General features: G+C 41.2%; 1 protein-coding gene across 7 annotated transcripts in view; it reads left to right on the top strand.

Moving 5' to 3' along the window:
- The window catches only part of PHKA1 (phosphorylase kinase regulatory subunit alpha 1), a 349,029-nt gene that overhangs the window by 293,010 nt on the left and 35,063 nt on the right, over positions 1-20,956 (top strand). For all 7 annotated transcript variants that reach the window (XM_080653241.1, XM_080653240.1, XM_080653242.1 and 4 more), the window contains 6 exons: positions 9,695-9,851; positions 10,307-10,386; positions 12,371-12,449; positions 12,584-12,713; positions 15,029-15,130; positions 16,149-16,264. In XM_080653241.1, coding sequence (XP_080509367.1) covers positions 9,695-9,851; positions 10,307-10,386; positions 12,371-12,449; positions 12,584-12,713; positions 15,029-15,130; positions 16,149-16,264 — 664 coding nt within the window. The remainder of the gene's footprint in view (positions 1-9,694; positions 9,852-10,306; positions 10,387-12,370; positions 12,450-12,583; positions 12,714-15,028; positions 15,131-16,148; positions 16,265-20,956) is intronic.

Below are 20,956 nucleotides of genomic sequence, written 5' to 3'. Positions count from 1 at the left end.
GGGCATGCGCACACAGTGCGATTGAAACTTTGTGGCCCATGCGCAGAAGTCGGTTTTCGGCTCTCAAAAGAAATTTCAATCGTTGTACTGTTGATATTTGGCACTGTTGACTAATGAGTTTGCCGACCACTGCCTTAAACTAATATTTATCAACTGTAATTGAAAAATTTAAAGAAATTTTTAAAAAAGAAAAACCTTTGTTTTTATAGAAAGGAGCAGCCTGACAAGACATAACTTTTAGACAATAACCACTCAAGTCCAGCCAATCACCATAGAAAAATTTTCTAGCCCTACCCCTATTAACAAAGGCTGAGTGAGAATCCCACACTTCCACATTTGCGCAACTGTAACAAGGCAGGCACTGTTGTTCTACCTTCCCCACTTTAGGATAGTGTCATAGAAGACCAACTAGGCATCTGGGACTTTCATTCCCTCAAGGTACTAACCAAGTGTCCCTGGTCAGTCTGATTCCAAAGCCTAAGCTGTTTCCATCAGATTATAGTGTTTAATGAGTAAGTGAAAGAGACAGCTGAAAAACTCACCAGCACCAAAGTCAAATTTTACATATTCAATTGTATCAGAAGTATCCGAACATATTTTTAGCCATTTAGGGCCTGCATGCTGTGCATACTCCTCAAAACCCACCCCACATCTGTTAGCAAGAGATAGGCCCTGGGCCATGAATACCTGAACCCCTGCTGCCATTCAGAACTCTCTAACCTAGAGACTCCCCACAATGCTATTTAGGGACATCACCGAGACATGTAACCCCCTTCTGCCGGCCCTCTCCCCTGGGAGTTCCCTTTCCCTCCTCTCTTTCTGGATGGTAGATCATGTGCCTTACATAAGCCTCTGGATGGTTTCTGGTATGAGGAACATACACTCTCATACAACCCTATCCAAGTGCCACTCAATAAATCTTGTTATATCTACTGCCTCCTCACAAAGAGACATGGGTTTTACTATTTTGATACCTTTGTTTCTTTATTTTTTTTTCCTTTATATAGGGTACTTTATTCAACATGTATCTGCTGGGTATTTATTATATGCCAAGAAAAATGCTAAAAGCAGAGTAATAAAAAAAATAGAGAAGATGAAAAGAGATAAGGCATAAGGACATAATAACTGCTTTAGAATTTCAAAATATTTAAAATTACTTTTAATATATTTTTTAACATTTAGGTTTTTAATCTACTTGGAATTTAATTTTATGCATATATAGATAAATACAGGCATATATGTGTATACTTTTATACCTGTTTATGCAAATGTTAGCATAGTATATACATTTCTCTGTACCATACTTTTTTTCACTAAAACTGTATATTTTGAAAATCATTACATATTTCATCTATCTGTTACTGCTTAAGAAGTCACCCCAAAATTCACTGGCTTACAATTTAAAAAACAAGAAGTATTTAAATTATCTGTCATGATTCTAGGGCAGGGGTGGGCAAACTTTTTGACTCGAGGGCCACAATGGGTTCTTAAACTGGACCGGAGGGCCGGAACAAAAGCATGGATGGAGTGTTTGTGTGAACTAATATAAATTCAAAGTAAAGGAGCGGAGGAGAGACCAAGAGAACCGGATAGAACAGCCGGATCCGGCCCGCGGGCCATAGTTTGCCCACGGCTGTCTAGGGCTTGCTTGGGCTCAGCTAGGCAGTTCTCACTTGGGGCCTCATTCAGTTGTGGTCTGATAGTGTCTGGGACTGAATCCTCATGAGACTCCTTCATTCATAAATCTTGGGGTTAATAATGCCTGTTGGATGGAACCTCAGCTGAAGCTATTACCTGGAATATCCACAAATGACCTGTCTCTCCACTTCCTTGCAGCATGGTGTCTAGGTTCCAAGAGTATGCATCCCATGAAAGGACCAAGTGGAAGCTGCTTTACTTTTTATGACCTAGTCTCAGAAATCATATAGAATAATTTCCTATTGATAAACATTTGGGTTCTTTTCAGTCATTCATTGTCACAAGCAATTCTATAGTGAATAACCTAACCACATATATCTTTTCTCATGTTTGGAATTTGTCCTACAGATATATGAATAGTAGAATTGCTAGATTAAATAATATAGGTATTTTTAATATTGATATATATTTCCAAATAGCCATCCAAAGTGATTATCTAATTTTCACACCCACTGGCAACATATTGAGATTGCCTATTTTCCCAAATCCTCACCAATGTATTGTTATCAAGTTTGGGGAATTTTGACAACATAAGAAATGAAAAAACTATTATCTTGGTTAATTTGAGTGTTTCTTATTATAAGTGACATCAATCACCTTTTCCTATATTTAAAAGCTGTCGGTATTTGTTTTGCCAGATTTGCTTTTATTTTTTTTATTTTGTTATCTAATAGTTTGGAGTTCTTTTTTTTCCTTTATTGATTAAGGTATTACAAATGTGTCCTTATCCCCTCATTGTCCCCCCCCCCAATTCATGCCCTCACCCCCCGGTGGGTGTCTATATCCATTGGTTATGCTTATATGCATGCATACAAGTCCTGCCCTCCCCTTCCTTCCCTCTGAGGTTTGAGCATCTGATTGATGCTTCTCTGTCTCTAGATCTATTTTTGTTCATAGGTTTATGTTGTTCATTATAATCCACAAATGAGTGAGATCATGTGATATTTATCTTTCTCTGACTGACTTATTTCACTTAACATAATGCTCTCCAGCTCCATCCATGCTGTTGCAAATGGTAGGAATTCCTTCTTTTTATAACAGCGTAGTATTCCATTGTGTAGATGTATTACAGTTTTTTAATCCACTCATCTGCTGATGGGCATTTAGGCTGCTTGCAAATCTTAGCTTTTGTAAATTGTGCTGCTATGAACATAGGGGTGCATATATCCTTTCTAATTGGTGTTTCTGGTTTCTTGAGATATATTCCTAGAAGTGGGATCACTGGGTCAAATGGAAGGGTTGGAAGTTCCATTTTTAGTTTTTTGAGGAAGTGTTCTCCACAGTGGCTGCGCCAGTCTGCATTCCCACCAGCATTGCACCAGGGTTCCCTTTTCTCTGCATCCTCGCCAGCATTTGTCATTTGTTGATTTGTTGATGATAGCCATTCTGACAGGTGTGAGATGGTACCTCATTGTCGTTTTGATTTGCATCTCTGGGATGATTAGTGACTTTGAGCATGTTTTCATATGTCTCTTGGCTTTCCTTATGTCTTCTTTCAAAAAGTATCTATTGAGGTCCTTTGCCCATTTTTTTATTGGGTTGTCTGTCTTCCTTTTATTAAGTTGTATGAGTTCCCTGTAAATGTTGGAGATAAAACCCTTATCAGAGATATTGTTGGCAAATGTGTTCTCCCATGCAGTGGGTTTTCTTTTTTTGTTGTTGGTTTCTTTTGCTATGTGGAAGCTTTATATTTTGATGTAGTTCCATTTGTTTATTTTCCCTTTAGTTTCCATTGCCCTAGGAGTGGTATCAGTGAAGAAATTGCTTCGGCATATGTCTGAGATTTTGTTGCCTTTGGACTCCTCTGATATTTTTATGGTTTCCCTTCTTATGTTTAAGTCCTTTATCCATTTTGAATTTATTTTTGTGTATGGTGTAAGTTGGTAGTCTATTTTCATTTTTTTGTATGTGTCTGACCAAATTTCCCAGCAGCATTTATTGAAGAGACTGTCTTGACTCCATTGTATGTTCTTTCCTCCTTTGTCAAATATTAATTGAACATAGTGGTTTGGGTCGATTTCTGAGTTCTCTATTCTATTCCATTGATCTATATGTCTGTTCATGTGCCAATACCAGACAGTTTTGAGAACAGTGGCCTTGTAATACATCTTGAAATCTGGTATTGAGATCCCTCCTACTTTGTTCTTCTTTTTCAGGATCGCTGCAGCTATTCTCTCTCTCTCTTTTTTTTTATTCCAGATGAATTTTTGGAGAGTTCTTTGTAGATATGTGAAATATGCTGTTGGTATTTTAATGGGGAGTGCATTGAATCTATAGATTGCTTTGGGTAGTATGGACATTTTAATTATGTTGATTCTATCAATCCATGAACACAGTATTTTCTTCCATTTGCTTATGACTTCCTCTATCTCTTCTTTCAATGTCCTATAGTTTTCCACATACAGATCTTTTACCTCTTTAGTTAAATTTATTCCTAGGTATCTTAATTTTTTTAGTGCGATGGTAAATGGGATTGCTTTTTTAGTCTCTCTGTAAGTTAACTATTGGTCTATAGAAATGCCATAGATTTCTTGGCGTTAATTTCATATCCAGCTACATTGCCGAATTCATTTATTAATTCTAATAATTTTTTGATGGAATCTTTAGGGTATTCTGTGTACAGTATTATGTCATCTGCGAATAAGGACAGTTTACTTCTTCTTTTCCAATTTGGATGCCTTTTATTTCTTCTTCTTGTCTGATCGCAATGGCTAGTATCTCCAATACTATGTTCAACAGGAGTGGTGAGAGTGGGCATCGCCGTCTTATTCCTGTTCTTAGGGGAAATGGTTTTAGTTTTTGCCCATTGAGTATGATGTTGGCTGTGGGTTTGTCATATATGGCTTTTATTATGTTGAGGTATGATCCTTCCATTCCCACCTTGCTGAGAGTTTTTATCAAGAAAGGGTGCTAGATTTTGTCAAATGCTTTTTCTGCATCAATTGATATTACTATGTGACTTTTATCTCTCAATTTGTTTATGTTATGTATCACATTTATTGATTTGCGGATATTGTACCATCCTTGCATCCCCGAGGTAAAATCTACTTGGTCATGGTGTATGATCTTTCTGATGTACTGCTGGATCCGATTTGCTAGACTTTGTTGAGGAATTTGGCATCTATGTTCATGAGGGATATTGGCCTGTAGTCTTTCATTGTGTTGTCTTTATCTGGTTTTGGTATTAGGGTGATGCTGGCTTCATAGAATGAGCTTGGAAGTGTTCCTTCCTCTTGATTTTTTTGGAATAGTCTGAGGAGGACAGGTTTTAGTTATTCCTTGAATGTTTGGTAGCACTCCCCTGAGAAGCTGTCTGGTCCAGGGCTTATGTTTGCTGGAAGTTTTTTGATGACTGCTTCAATTTCCTCCATAGTTATCAGCCTATTCATGTTTTTAGATTCTTCCTGATTGAGTTTTGGAAGGCTGTATTTTTCTAGGAATATGTACATTTCCTCCAGGTTGTCTAGTTTGTTGGAATAGAGTTGTTCATAGTATTTTTTTTTAACAACTCTTTGTATTTCTGTGGGGTCTGTTGTTATTTCTCCTCTTTCATTTCTGATTTTGTTTATTTGGGTCCTCTCTCTTTGCTTCTTGGTGAGCCTGGCTAGAGGTTCATCAATCTTGTTTATCCTTTCAAAGAATCAGCTCTTGGTTTCATTGATCTTTTGTATTGTTTTGTTTTGTTTTTTGGGGTGGGGGTCTCTATGTCATTTATTTCTGCTGTGATCTTTATTATTTCCTTCCTTCTGGATACTCTGGGCTTTTCTTGTTGCTCTCTTTCTAATTCTTTAAGTTCCAAGGTTAGATAATTTATTACCAGTTTTTCTTGTTTTTTGAGGTACACCTATAGAGCTATGAACTTCCCTCTTAGGACTGCTTTCATTGTGTCCCATAGGTTTTGGTTGTTGTGTTTTCATTGTCATTTGTTTCCAGGATGCTTTTTATTTCTTCTTTGATCTCTTTGGTAACCTAGTCATTGTTTAATAGCATGCTCTATAGCCTCCAAGTGTTTGATTTTTTTCATTCTTTTTATTGTAGTTGATTTCTAGTTTTATGCCTTTGTGATCTGAGAAGATGCATGTTATGATTCCTATCCTCTTGAATTTGAAGAGACTTTGCCTGTGTCCTAATATGTGGTCTATCTTTGAAAATGTCCCATGTGCACTGGAGAAGAATGTATATTCTGTAGCTTTGGGGTGAAATATTCTGAAGATGTCAATTAAGTCCGTCTGATCTAGTGAGTCATCTAGAATTGCTGTTTCTTTGCTGATATTTTGTTTAGAGGATTTATCCATTGGTGTCAGTGGAGTATTCAAGTCCCCTACTATAATTGTATTGCTATTGATCTCTCCCTTGATATCTTCCAAAAGTTGTTTTATGTATTTGGGTGCTCCTGTATTGGGTGCATATATGTTTACTAAAGTTATATCTTCTTGTTGGATTGCTCCCTTTAGAATTATGTAGTGGCCTTCCTTATCTATTGTTATGGCCTTTACTGTGATGTCTATTTTGTCAGATATAATTATTGCAACCCCAGCTTTTTTCTTATTTCCATTTGCCTGAAAAATTTTTTTCCATCCCTTCACTCTCAGTCTGTGTGAGTCCTTTGTTCTGAGGTGGGTCTCTTGCAGACATCAAATATATGGGTCATGTTTTCTTATCCATTCAGCTACCCTATGTCTTTTGATTGAAGCATTTAATCCATTTATGTTTAATGTTATTATAGATAAGTACTTGTTTGTGGTCATTTTTATTCTTAATGTTTGTGTTTCTTCTTGTTTTTCTGTTTCTTCTTTTTACAGCAGTCCCTTTAGCATTTCTTGCATTGCTGGCTTGGTGGTAATAAATTCTCTTAGCCCTTTTTTTTTGTCTGTGAAGCTCCTGATTCCACCTTCAATTTTGAATGATAGCCTTGCTGGGTATAGTATTTTTGGATTCAGTCCCTGGCTTTACATCACTTTGTAAATTTCATTCTATTCCCTTCTGGCCTGGTGTGTTTCTGTTGAGAAATCAGTTGATATTCTAATAGGAGATCCCTTGTAGGTAACTTTCTGTCTCTCTCTGGCAGCCTTTAAGATTCTTACTTTGTCGTTGGTGTTTGCCAGTTTAATTATCATGTGTCTTGGTGTCAGTCTTTTAGGGTTCATCTTGTTTAGGACTCTATGTGCTTCTTGAACTTGCATAGTGTTTTTCTTGCCAGTATCAGGGATTTTTTCTGTCATTATTTCTTCAAACAGATTTTCTATTTCTTGTTTCTCTTCCTCTAGTTCTGGTATCCTTATTATGTGGATGTTGTTTCGTTGTGTGTTGTCCGAAATGTCCCTTAGACTCTCCTTTTACCTTTTAAATTTTCTTTCCAGTTTCTGCTGTGTTTGTGTGTTTTTTACTACCTTATCTTCTAATTCACTGATGTGGTCTTCAGCCTCTTCTAGTCTACTGTTTAAGCCTTCCATTGTGTTCTTTATTGCAGTTATGTCATTCTTCATTTTCTCTTGGTTTCTTTTCATGTTGGTGACCTTCTCATTTAGCTCCTTATAATTCTCATTGAGTTGTGTGTATTTGTCATTGAGTTGCGTGTATTTGTCATCCAGCCGTTTGAGCATCCTTATAACCATTACTCTGAATTCTTTCTCTGATATGTTACTAGCCTCAGTTTCATTTAACTCCCTTTCTGGTGATTCCTGTTTTTCTTTTCTTTGGGGATTGATTTTTTATCTTCCCATGTTTTGCTGTAATGTTTTAATTGTAGATCTGTTTGCTTTGCTACCCAGGTTCTTTTGGGGATGGTGGTACTGGTGTGATCTCTCAAGTCTCCTGAGCTTGGTAATCTAGTGTAGCTCCCTATTTGAGCCATTTGAGTTCTCTTGATGTAGGCCTGCAAGCTGGAAAGATGCAACTGTGGTGTCTAGAAGTCAGCAGCCATGGATGGGGGGTGTCCCAATTTTTGCTGTCTTGTGCCCTTGGTTGAAATCGCATGTGCCCAGCAAGGATTCACAGTGACACCTAGGAACTGTCTGTTGGGGTCGTGGGGCTCAGGGGGTCTGCGCTCTGGTAAGGAACCACTGTGGTGTCCAGAAAGTTCTGTCGTTTTTGGGAGGGCAAACTCAGCTTTTGCTGTTGCCTCCGTGGTTGGATACACATGCCCCCAGTAGCAGCTCACAGGGGCACCCACAATGTGTTTGCCAGCAGGGTGTACTGATGCACTCTGAAGCGCACTGGCGCCGAAGCCATGGGATTGCGGTGTCTGTGGGTAGGTATCCTAGAAGAGGGAATTCAGCGTTTCTGCAGCCCAGCAGTGCATCCCTGTTTGTATAAGTGTGTGCCCAGCAGGGGCTCACAGCAATGCCCAAGGGCTGCCTATGTAGGGGTGGGCTTGAGAGGCCTGAACGCTAGAAAAGCTTGTGACTGTAGTGTCCAGAGTTCTGCAGCTGTAGGGTGGGAAGACTCAGTTTCTGCTGCTGCACCTGTAGTTGGCTAGTTGCGCGCTCCCAGTGACTGCTCACAGGGGCACCCGCAGTGTGTTTGCCAGCGCAGCGCACTGAAGCACTCTGAAGGGCCCTGGCACTGAAGCCGTGTAATCGGGGCGCCTGTGGGCAGTTGTCCAGGATGAGTGAATTTAGAATTTCTACTGCCAGGGGAGTGCGTCCCTGTTTATCCAAGATCACACCCAACCAGGGCTCACTGCGGCTCCCCAGGGTGCCCTGTGAATAGATGGGTTCAGGGGGCCTGCTTCTTGGAAGTGCACAACTGTGGCAGTGCCTTTGCAGTCCCAGAGCTCTGACACACTCTGAGGGGCCCTAGCGCTGAAGTTGCGCAGCTGGGTTGTCTGTGGGCAGTTATTCAGGAAAAGGGAATTCAGAATTTCTACTGCAGGGCAGCGTGCCTTTGTCTGTACAAAATCACACCCAGCGGGGGCTCACGGTAGCTGCCAAAAGCTGCCTGTGGAATGGTGTGCCCTGGAAGCCTGCGCACTGGAAACGCATGAATGTGGTGTCCGAAGGTCTGCTGCTGGGGAGCAGGGAAGTTGCACTTACTGCTGTGGGAGCAGTGCACCTTTGGAGGTGGAGGTCCCAGGGTCCTTGGATCTGCAGGTAGTAAGCAAGATTTTGTCTGGAGTGGCTGCCAGGTCAGGGCAGTGTCCAAGGACTGTCTGGGTGGTCGTGCTGATGAGTTCCTGGAAGAGTCCACTCTCTTGGAGTTCTTTATATATTAGGAAAATTAGCCTATGAATTTCAAATATTTTTATCAGTTGGAAATTTTTCCTATGACTCCGCTTACAGTGGTTTTGCAGTAAGAATTTGGTTGTTTTTATGTATATAAATGTATCAGTCTTTTATGGCTTCTGGTATATAGTTTATAGTTTAAAAGTCCTTTTACCTCCAAAGTTATAAAATAGTTCTCCTATGTTTTTTTCTAGTACCTTTATATTTAAATATTTGATACATTTGGAATTCTGGCATGGATCCAACTTCTTTTTCAGATGGCTATTTGATTGTCTTACTATCATTTAATAAATAATCTACCTTTATCACATATTAAATTCCCAATTTCACAGTACTTTATATATCTTTTATGGTACTTCACAGCTGATTTGTATTATAGTAAATTTTACAACAATAACATATCTGTATCCTTTAAAAATAAGCACTCATCCTTGTTATTTCTTCATTAGTTCCCTATGTGGCTACTTTCTGAACTTTCAGTGGTTAAATGAAATCTTTGACTTTATTATCAGCACCATTGAAGTCCATGAAGAGGGTAAAGTAATTAATTTTGTCAAAACACAGCTGAAACTAAGACTTATTCTTGTCTAGGTATTTTACTTCTGGGACTGACTACTAATTAGAATTTTACAAGGATTCTTAGTTAATAATATTCATTTTCTATTGAAAGAGAGACCTATCAAAAACAGATATATCCATTATAACACTGAAACAAAAGATTATTGCTGACAACTTTACTTACAATTAATGTAGGCTTGTCTTTAACATTCCAGGGGACCTGACTGGGACACTGGATTGTATGATGAAGGGAGTGCAACAGTTAGAGAGCTGCTTACTGAGCTATATAGCAAAGTTGGAGAAATCCGTCACTGGGGCCTGATCCGGTATATCTCTGGAATCTTAAGGAAGAAGGTGGAAGCACTCGATGAGGTACTATAAATTCTTCTTAAATTGGCACCAAATCTAAATGGAGGACATTTTAAAAATTGGTTTCTATAATTGTCTTTTAAAGCAACCACAGCCTCTGATCATTTGAAATACTATATTCCCTACATAAAATTTCTGATATTCAGTTAATTTTTTGTTTGCAAATATACTGAAGCATGTAAACTGTAGACTTATGGAGGTGTTGTAAACTATAAGAATTCTAGATCTTAAGAATAAATATGCACTAGGCCATGTTCCTACCCCTTAGGAGATAAAATACCTCATTGTTCCTTCCTAAAAATCCCTCTTTTCTGATCTTCATGGTATTTCCTGAGAAAGTATGTTTCGTATGTGATTAAATTAAGGGGGAGCAAAGGCTTCTAGGCAGAAAAGATTAATTTTCATGGAACTCTGAGATGTTATGGGAAGGATAATGCTGTTATGCTGTCTCTCCTTAGGCCTGCACAGACCTTCTCTCCCACCAGAAACATTTGACAGTGGGACTCCCTCCAGAACCTCGAGAGAAGACTATCTCTGCGTGAGTATGGCTTTTGCCTGGGTTTGGTCAAGTTTCTCTTAGTCTTTAAGGAGCTTTGTGAACTGATCCCAGTTCTCTTGCCCTAATCTGTCAATGGATAATAATGTCCTACTTGCGTGAGTTTCTCAGCATGAGAATGTTGATAATAACAGAGTAAATGAAAGAGAAAACTCACAGTGAGTAACATGCAAATGTATTTTGATTTTCATTTTTTGGTTTGATATTTTTTGTTTTTGTTTTCTTATTGGATTCCCCAAACCTCTCATTCAAAGGAAAAACAAAAACAAAACAAACAAAAAAACACCAGGGCAACTGGAATTAACACCCACAAAAAAATCATCTATTCTTTGGACTTTGTTCCAGGCCTCTCTATTTGGAGTATAGATGGCTGTTTTCTCCCTATGCCTCTTTATGTTTCTTTCTTCTGTGTGTGTCTCTCTGTGTCCAGATTTCCCATTTATATAAAGACACCACTTCTATGGGATTAGAGCCCACACAATAACCTTCGCTTAATAAGGTCACACTCTAAGGTACTAGAGTTAAGATTTCAACATATGAACATTGAGGGGACACATTCAATCAATTATACCTTGCTCTTGGAAAACAGAATATTTTATCACAAATCAGATTAATTTTGTGACTACAGGCATTCCTTGGAGATATTGTGGTTCAGTCCCAGACCACCGCAATAAAGCAAATATCACAATAAAGTGAGTCACAGAATTTTTTTTATTTCATAGTGCATATAAAGGTTATGTAGTCTACTGAATATCCAAAGTCATTATGTCTAAAAAATGTACATACCTTAATTTTAAAAATACTTTATTGTTAACAATGCTAACCATCATCTGAGCCTTTATTGAGTTGTGATCTTTTTGCTGGTGGTGGGTCTTGCCTCAATGTTGATAAAAATTCAATATCTATGAAGCACCATAAAGTAAAGTAGTATAATAAAGTGAGGTATACCTGTACTGTAGGCAGTCCCAAAGAAGAAGAGGGCATACTCCATGCCCCATGCCTCCAAAGTACTTAGTATCAACAGGAGAGTCAGAAGTGTGGAGAGAGAGAGGAGAGAGAGAGAGAGAGAGAGAGAGAGAGAGAGAGAGAGAGAGTGTGTGTGTGTGTAAACTGATGAACTATAGAAAATCAATATAACTTTATAAGGTGTGATTATCTATAATAATAAAAGAGTAATATGCTAATTAGACCAGATGGCTGAATAGCGGAACGACCGTCTGGACAACAATCTAGGACCACACTATGACACCCGCTGGCACCAGGCCAGCCTAGGCAGGTGCGATGCGATTGGTCAGGGGCCAGCCATCATCCCATGATAACCCCACCAAGGGAGGCCCAGGCCACCGGCCGGTGGGGTGATCAATCAGGGGGCTCCATGATTGCCCCAAAGAGGGAGGCCCAGGCCACCCACCTGTGGGCTGTGGCGGGTAGGTGGGGCCTCCCTCTGCTAGGGAAGCCTGGGTCCTGGGTGCCTGCCAGTGGCCAGAGGGAAACCCGGGTCCCAGGTGCCAGAGGGAAGCTGGTGCCGGCAGCCAGGGGAAAGAAGGCCTACTCTTTCATGAATTTCGTGCATTGGGCCTCTAGTAAAGTAATAAAATAGCTTCCAAAAGGCACAGCTTAAATTTAGTTGATTACTTTCTAGCCATAATAGTTACTTGTCAAATGTTAACAATTAATCCTGAAAAAGTAGTCTGGAAGGACACCATATAGTGAGGTTTACATAAAATTTTATAGGGGAAAGGCACTCCAGGTTTAGATAAGAGAGCAGAACTCTCTTGAGTTGATATGGGCCAGAGTGGTTGGGGAGGCAATGAATTTTGAAGACTGAAAGAACCAGCATATATGCTACTGGTAATGATGAGATATTGAGGCAGTGGCTTGAAATTGGGAGGAGCTTTTTTATTTTCTCAGTAGATTTAGGCTTAAGTAATTACAGGATTTTGTCTTTCTTTACTGTCTTCCTCAGACCTCTGCCCTATGAAGTGCTCACTCAGCTGATAGATGAAGCCAGTGAAGGGGACATGAGCATTTCAATCCTGACACAGGTGAGTAGAATTAGAAAGCCTAATCTGGTGACTGATATTTTAAATTTTGTTTTTAATTGATGTGGCACTTGACCACAAAATAGGCCTTGTGAAGCATGGGCCATAATTTTTGTCTATATCCATTCCATGTACAGGAAATAATGGTATATCTAGCTATGTATATGCGAACTCAACCTGGCCTCTTTGCTGAAATGTTTCGACTTCGAATTGGTCTGATCATACAAGTTATGACAACAGAACTGGCCCATTCCCTTCGATGCTCAGGTATTCAATTTAGCAACTATTTTAGGCAGAATTTACTTTTAATGTAAGTCTGTGATCAGGAGGGGAAGAAAGCTAAAACATATTTATGAGTAGCGCAAAAGCTGCATATAGCAATCTTGTCCCTTGGTTATTCAGTCTCTATACAAATAAAGAAACTGATATTGTGACAAATTTAATTAGTTCTGTAACTTCAAAACTCCCCTATTGGGGGCTCCAAATCACTACATTCTTCCTAATTCCTAGCATACATGGAGCTTGATAGTGACAGGCTGGATTAGATCCTGACTCAGTCAGTGCAGCTTCTGGATGCCACACTAAGTCACCACAGTTTGATCATAGTGTTAGTATTCTGTCTAGTCAACATCAGGATTGAATAAAGAAAGGCAATATTTCTGTTGATATTTATTTGACAAGACTCTGAAGCTCTGTAGAGCAGAATTGTATAAAGTGAAGGGAGGAATGCGGACCTCCATGGCATGTCTACTTTCTCCATGAGTATTTGTTTTATTTCAACAAGAATGGAAAGAACTATGGATTACCTACAAAAACAAAATTACAGTAGCTAAACTCAATTTTAGCCATTCTTCAGTTAAATTTTCCTAAAAGATTTTTAATTGAGCTGTTAGCAAGTACCTAAATTTATTGTTTTGAGTCTAACCTAAATTACATGAGATAATTTATATTTAAATAACCCTTTAAAGAAAGAGAGTTAATGATTATTTTATACTTATCATATGCCAGATACTATGCTTTTTGCTTTATATTTACATGCATTATCTCATTTAATCTTTACAACAACCCTCTGGAGAAGGTATTTTTGTCCTACTTCTACCCATAAAGAGACAAACTCAGGTTAAACAACTTACCCAAAGTTACATAGCTAATAAGTAGTAGAAAATGAGTCCAAGTCTGCCTGATTCCAAATGAATTCTAGTTTAGCACATTGATGCAGACTACATGTATTATATATGTGTATTCTCTAGCTATGGTATAATGGGTGTTTATGAGGGTCTGATTATCTATATATATAAAAGGCTAAGTGACCATCGCATCCAAAACAACCGAACAGATGACCAAACAGGCTGCATGGGGCAACCAGGCTGGCAGGGGGGTTAGTGAGGTGCGACCAAATGACCGAGCAGCAGGCTGCATGGGGTGACCAGGCCTGCAGAGGGGCAGTTGGGGGTGACCAGACCGGCAGGGGGGGCAGTGAGGGGCGATCATGCCAGCAGGGGTGCAGTAAGGGACAACCAGGCCAGCAGGGGGGGTGCTATTGGGGGCAACTACGCCTGCAGGGGGGGCAGTTAGGTGCAATCAGGCAGGCAGGCAGGTGAGCGATTAGGAGCCAGCGGTCCAGGATTGTGAGAGGGATGTCCCAGATTGGAGAGGGTGCAGGCTGGGCTGAGGGGACCCCCCCATGCACAAATTTTGTGCACCAGGCCTCTAGTTCAGTAATAAACCTAAATGAGGGATCAACCCACAAACATTTTTCACTTTTCCTTAAGTGGCTGCTATGGGTCTTTTTTTCCTGTGGATTCATCAAAACGATGGCTATTTATTTCTTGTAGTATAAAGTTAAGATCCCTGAGTCTGATATTTAAGATCCTCATTAGTCTGGCCTCTATCTCTTACTTCAGCAGTACTTCCCACTAATTTAATCAACCATAATTTGGCACTTACTATAGCCATGTTTTATTATTGTCTATCTTGTTTACATATCCAATCTCTCCCGAATAATTGGTCAGCCACTCAAGGTCAAGTATCATGTCATACCTGTTAGTACTAACATTGCATAAAATCATTACCCACATGTAGAAAACTCTTAATAAATGTCTGATGCTGATGAACAAGTTTAAGTTATCTTCTCAACATTCTTTATAATTTTATGGATTCATATCTATTATCTTTTACATCTCTGTATTTCCAGGCTGACAAGTTTTAATTATTTCAGTCCATCTGCATATTCATTCATTACATTCATTGCCTTTCTCTGATTAGTTCCAATCCCATTGTTCTCCTTTCATTCTTCCCACCTTCAAATAAAAGTCCTGCTGAGTATCCTAATGGTGTGGAGGGGTGTGAAAAAGAAATCAAGGACCTGGCTAATCCATAAACTGGATAGTCAGTCCTTAAATTATTATCAATCAATTACAGACTTAATATCTAGGTAGTATGGTACTAGAAATTTTTGTTATTTTATTCTTCCAATCAAGTGACTTAGAAAGAAATTCTAAACAAGAAAGAAAATAGAGAAATATAGGGTGGGTATGCAGGCCAATTAGAAATATCTCTGCCCTAACATTTCTGCTGACTAGCTGAGGAAGCCACAGATGGCCTGATGAATCTCAGCCCTTCAGCCATGAAGAGCCTCCTGCATCACATTCTCAGTGGCAAGGAGTTTGGAGTAGAACGCAGTGGTAAGATTGAATTTTCATTTCAGAGTATTTAAATATCTCATTGATTTTACAGTGTATTTTTTTTATCTGAGGAACCTTTTCCCCAAAAATAAATAGAACCCTAATATATAAACAGTTCAAAGCAAGGCATTCTTCTGGAACCAGATTTGGAAACCATTGTATCTCTCACTTTTTCCCTTAAATGATAGTATCAACTAAGTAGATTGCTATGATGTGTTGTTTTATTTTTTTTTAAGGGAGAGGGACAGAGATAGAAACATCAATGATGGGAGAGAATCACTGATTAGCTGCCTCCTGCATGCCCCACACTGGGGATCAAGCCCGCAACCTTGGCATATGCCGTGACCAGGAATCAAACCTCTACCTCCTGGTTCCTAGGTCTGCACTTAACCATTGAGAAACACTGGCTGGGCTCATGTGTTGTTTTAAACTGCTTTATCCATTCCCTTAAATTATCCTAAATTGAAGTTTCTGTTTTAGGACAACAAACAACCCATATGTACATGTGTGTGTGTAGCTGCTACAGTGCATCTGATGCACCTTTAAATTCAAACACATCTAGGATCCCATCACAAATTAGTCTTTCATCTGCACTTGGTGTTGAGTACCTAAATCATCAGAGCAAATGAAAATGGTTATCTCCCATGCTCAACTTTTAGGTTTAGGATAAGTAAATATATAATGTCAGCTGGATGGATACCAAAACATGGATTGGTAAAAGAAGGCTTTGAAACAGTGCTCCTCAAGCCTTACTCTGCACCTGGAGAACTTGCTAAAATGCAGTCTTTGATTCTGGACCAAAGGTCCAGAGTGAGGCCTAAGATTCTACTAAGAAGCTTCTAGGTGATGCTGATGCTGCTGGTCCATGGACCACACTTTGAATAGCAAGGTTATACTTGTATGTGTGTTTTAAAAATTAACATAAAAGGAAGACATACATTGAAGTCTTTTTAAATGTGGTGGAGAAAAAAATTGAACCTGATTGTCCCCTCTATCTTTAATCTATCATGCTATCCAGTGCGCTCCACTGATTCACATATCAGCCCTGCCATTTCTATTCATGAGATTGGTGCTGTTGGAGCTACCAAAACTGAACGAACTGGGATCATGCAGTTAAAAAGTGAGATAAAGCAGGTAAGATACTACTTGGGTGATTCACTGAGAAATTGACATGTTTAAGAACATTCTTTTGAAGTCAGACTTTGTTGGGATTATATATATTGTTTTATGGTCTGAGTTTAAATTGAGCTGCATGTTTTTCAGGTGGAATTTCATATACTGTGTATCTCCACTAAGTCAGGGGAAACAACTAGAGATCCTTTAACAGTTTAAACTGCCTTAATTCTACATAACATTCATGAGCTCATGGCCTTTTAACAAATAATATGACAAGCCACAGAATAGCTTGTTTGATTTTCTTTTGTAGCAATCATTTTCTAGACAGCTTTCCTTTTACTGAGCCAAACGATTTTGTTAATTTTAAGAGAAGAGTAATTTGTTTCTGATACCAAAATATTAAAACTCAGAGATCCTCTTATTGCGATCACCCTATAATTTTGGAATTAATTTTCTTTACGAAACTAGACTTAGATTTATTACTTTTAAGAAGAGATACCAGTGCAGGCTCTGTCCCCAGCATGGTCAGAGGCTTCTGGCCAGCGAGCACTCCACCCCCAGCACAGACAGAGCTGTCTGCCAGCATGCACCCTACCCCCAGCCCAGGTGAGAGCTGCTGGTGTGACCTGGTGTGCCCAGCCACAAGTCACAAGACCACACTATATGTGTGCTGCCAAAAGGTCCTAGGACGCTATCCTTTCTTGGGTGCTGGGGCCACACAATGAATTGCATACCAGAGGGCTCTAGGACCTCACAGGGAGTCACACACCAGAGGAACTGTGCATGTGAACCCGCCAACTGCAAGAATGTGAAGTGGACAACTGAAGGACAAGAACCAGGGGAAAAGGGGTTACAACTCAGAGCAGAGACAATAAAGGTGTGAAACTCAAGGCAGACCCAGCCTCCAGGCTAGTGAGTCCTAGGTCATTCAACCCCAAGCATGGAGCCCAGGGCAAAAACGAGACAGAAAATGGAGAGACAAAGAAACAACCCCCAAAGGGAAGAAAAGTCGTGATCGCCAGAAAAGGAACTAAATGAAATGAAGGCAATCAGTATGTCAGAGAAAGAATTCAGAGTAAGGGTCATACAGTTCCTAAACCAGCTGAATGAGAAATTTACCAACAGATGTAATAATCAAGAGGAAATGAAGAATGATACAGCTATGATAAAGAACACAATGGAAGGTTTCAACAGTAGACTAGAAGAGTGGAGAACCAAATGAGTGACTTAGAAGACAGGGTAGAATAAAACACACAATCTGAACAGAGATTGGAGAAAAAAATTAAAAAGAAGGAGGAGAGCTTAAGTGAGCTTTGGGACAACAAGAAACAAAGCAACATCTATATAATAGAGGTGCCAGAAGGACAAGAAGAGGAGCAAGGATTAGAAAACTTATTTGAAGAAATAATGACAGAAAACGTCCCTGATTTGGGGAAGAAAAAAGTCACACAAGCACACAGAGTCCTAAATAAGATGAACCCAAAAAGACTTACACCAAGACACACATTGTAATTACAATAGCAAAGTTAAAAACAAAGAGAGAATCTTAAGGGCTGCAAGAGAGTCACAGAGAGTTACCTACAGGGGATCTCCCATTAGATTATCAAATGATTTCGCAACAGAAACACATCAGGCCAGAAGGGAATGGAATGAAGTATACAAAGTGATGCAAAGCAAGGGGCTGAATCCAAGAATACTCTGGCCAGCAAGGCTATCATTCAGAATTGAAGGGAAAATCAGGAGCATCCTGAAAAAAAAAAAAAAAAAAGGCTAAGGGAGTTTATCATTACCAAGCCAGCAATGCAAGAAATGTGTAAGAGACTGTTGTACTAGTAAAAAGGAGAAATAGAAAAGGAAGAAGGAACACAGGCATAAAGAATAAAAATGGCTACAAACAAGTACTTATTCTATCTAATAAAAGATTAATATGCAAATTGACTGTCACTCCAACACAAGATGGCTGCCCCCATGTGGACACAAGATGGCTGCCACAAGATGGCCAGCAGGGGAGGGCAGTTGGGAGGGACCAGGCCTGCAAGGGAGGGCAGTTGGGGGTGATCAAGCCTGCAGGGGAGGGCAGTTAAGGGTGACCAGGCTCGCAGAGGAGGGAAGTTGGGGGCGACTGGGCCTGCAAAGAAGGGCAGTTGGTGGGGACCCATGCCTGCAGGGGAGGGCAGTTAGGGGTGACCAGGCCTGCAGGGGAGAGCCGTTAGGGGCAATCAGGCTGGCAGGGGAACAGTTAGGCATCAATCAGGCTGGCAGGGGAGTGGTTAGGGGGTGATCAGGCTGGCAGGCAGAAGTGGTTGGGGGCAATCAGGAAGGCAGGCAGGCGAGCAGTTGGGAGCCAGCAGTCCTGGATTGTGAGAGGGATGTCGGAATGCCCGTTTAGGCCCAATCCCGGTAGGGGTCCCAGATTGGAGAGGGTGCAGGCTGGGCTGAGGGACACACACTCCAGTGCATGAATTTCGTGCACTGGGCCTCTAGTCAATAATAACCTTAAGAATTTAGTGCATCTATTATTATAGCTAACACTCAATTATTATATTAAGTGGCAGACACTATGCTTTAGTGCTTTTTATGCAATGTCTCATTTAAGCCTCAGAATGACCTTATAAAAACTGCTACTGTCAATATGGGGAGGAAGATGGCGGCTGGCAGGACGGAGGTGAGGGAGAGGAAGTGAGTGAGTGAGTGAGGTTATGAAAGGAGAGTGTGTAGATGTGTGTGGTGTGTGTGTGACTGAGTAAGGGACAGTAAAATCTCACAGGAGCAGCAGGGGCTGGCAGACAGGCTGTCTTAGACAAGGAGAGACTACCACCTCTGCGGGCACTCCCCAGACTGCGGGACTCCAGCACAGAGCCCACGCCATCTTGAAGGGGAGAACGGCCTTTTTTTAGGAACTCATCAACACCACCAACCAGACAGGCCTTGGAACTGCCCTGTGACCCAGCAGCCACTCCAGCCAAAATCCTGTTACCCCACCCGCAGACCCGCAGACCCTGGGACCTCCACCTCCAAAGGTGCACCGTTCGGCAGCAGTAAGTGCAACCTCCCCCTTCCCAGCGGCAGAACTCCAGACAAAACATTCACTCCTTTCTAGCGCGTGCAGGCAGCCATGGCACTCCATTCCCATAGGCAGCACCTGGGAGCCACTGGGAGCCCCCACAGGTGTAATTTCGTTTAGACAAGGGCACGCGGCCCTGCAGTAGAAATTCTGAACTCCTTCCTCCTGAATAAGTGCCCACATATATCCCAGGTGTTTAACTTCAGTGCCAGGGCCGCTGCTCAAAGTGTGTCAGAGCTCTGCGCAGGCAAATGCACCACTAGTCCACATGCGCACTTCCAACTGGCAGGGACCCTGAGCCCATATACCCACAGTGCGCTTGTGGGAGCTGCTGTGAGTCCTGGCTGGGTGTGATCTTGGACAAACAGGGACGCGCTGCCCCCGGCAGTAAAATTCTGAATTCACTCATCCTCAACACCTGCACAGACACCCCAGCAGGGTAACTTCAGTGCCAGGGCCCCTCAAAGTGCGTCAGAGCTCTGTGCCAGCAAACTCACTGCCACAGACGTGCACATTTCCAAAGGGCAGGCATCCTGAGCCCATATAGTCACAGGGTCCTCTGGGGAGCTGCTTTGAGCCCCTGCTGGGTGTGATTATGTACAGACAAGGATGCGCTGCCCCGCAGTAGAAATTCTGAACTCCCTCTTCCTGAATAACTGCCCACATTCACCCCAGCAGCTCAACCTCAGTGCCAGGACCCCTCAGAGTGTGTCAGAGCTCAGCGCCAGCAAATGCACCTCCACAGATGTGAATTTCCAACAGGCAGGCACCCTGAACCCATCTACCCACAGGACACTAGTGGGAGCCACTGTGAGCTCTCCCTGGGTGTGATCTTGAACAAACAGGGGCACACTCCCCCCCTGCAGTAGAAATTCTGAATTCACTCATCGTAGAGACCTGCCCACAGACGCCTCAATTACGCGGCTACACTGCCAGGGCCCTTCAGATAGCTTCAGTGTGCCTTGCAGGCAAACGTACTGCGGGTGCCCCTGTGAGCCGCCACTGGGAGTGAGCACATATCCACCACAGGTACAGCAGCAAAAGCTGAGAATGCCCACCCCACAACTACAGAACTCTAGACACCACAGTCATGCCTTTCCAGAGTGCAGACCCACAGAAACCCATCACCGCAACAGATGGTTCCTGGGTGCCACTGTGAGTCCCCACTGGGCAAGCGTGATTTCAACTAAGGGTACAAGACAGCAAAAATTGGGACACTCGCCTCCACAGCTGCTGACCTTCTAGATACAGCAGTTGTGCCTCTCAAGTTCACAGGCCTGCATCAAGAGAACCCAAATAGCTCAAGAAGGGAGCTACACTAGATTACCAAGCCCAGGAGAACTGAGAGATTACATCAGTAGCACCATCCCCAAAAGAACCTGGGTAGCAAAGCAAACAGATCTACAATTAAAAAAATTACAGGAAGACATGGGAAGACAAAAAAGCAACCCCCAAAGCAAAGAAAAGAGGAATCACCAGAAAGGGAGTTAAATGAAATTGAGGCTAGCAGCTTAACAGAGAAAGAATTCAGAGTAATGGTTATAAGGATATTTAAAAGGCTGGATGACAAATACACACAACTCAATGAGAATTATAAGGAGCTAAATTAGAATGTCACCAACATGAAAAAGAACCAAGAGGAGATG

Source organism: Plecotus auritus (assembly GCF_963455305.1).
Source record: "Plecotus auritus genome assembly, chromosome: X".
NCBI classification, from domain to species: Eukaryota; Metazoa; Chordata; class Mammalia; order Chiroptera; family Vespertilionidae; genus Plecotus; species Plecotus auritus.
The sequence above is the reverse complement of the archived record's forward strand: the minus strand, read 5'-3'. Positions and strand labels throughout refer to the sequence as shown.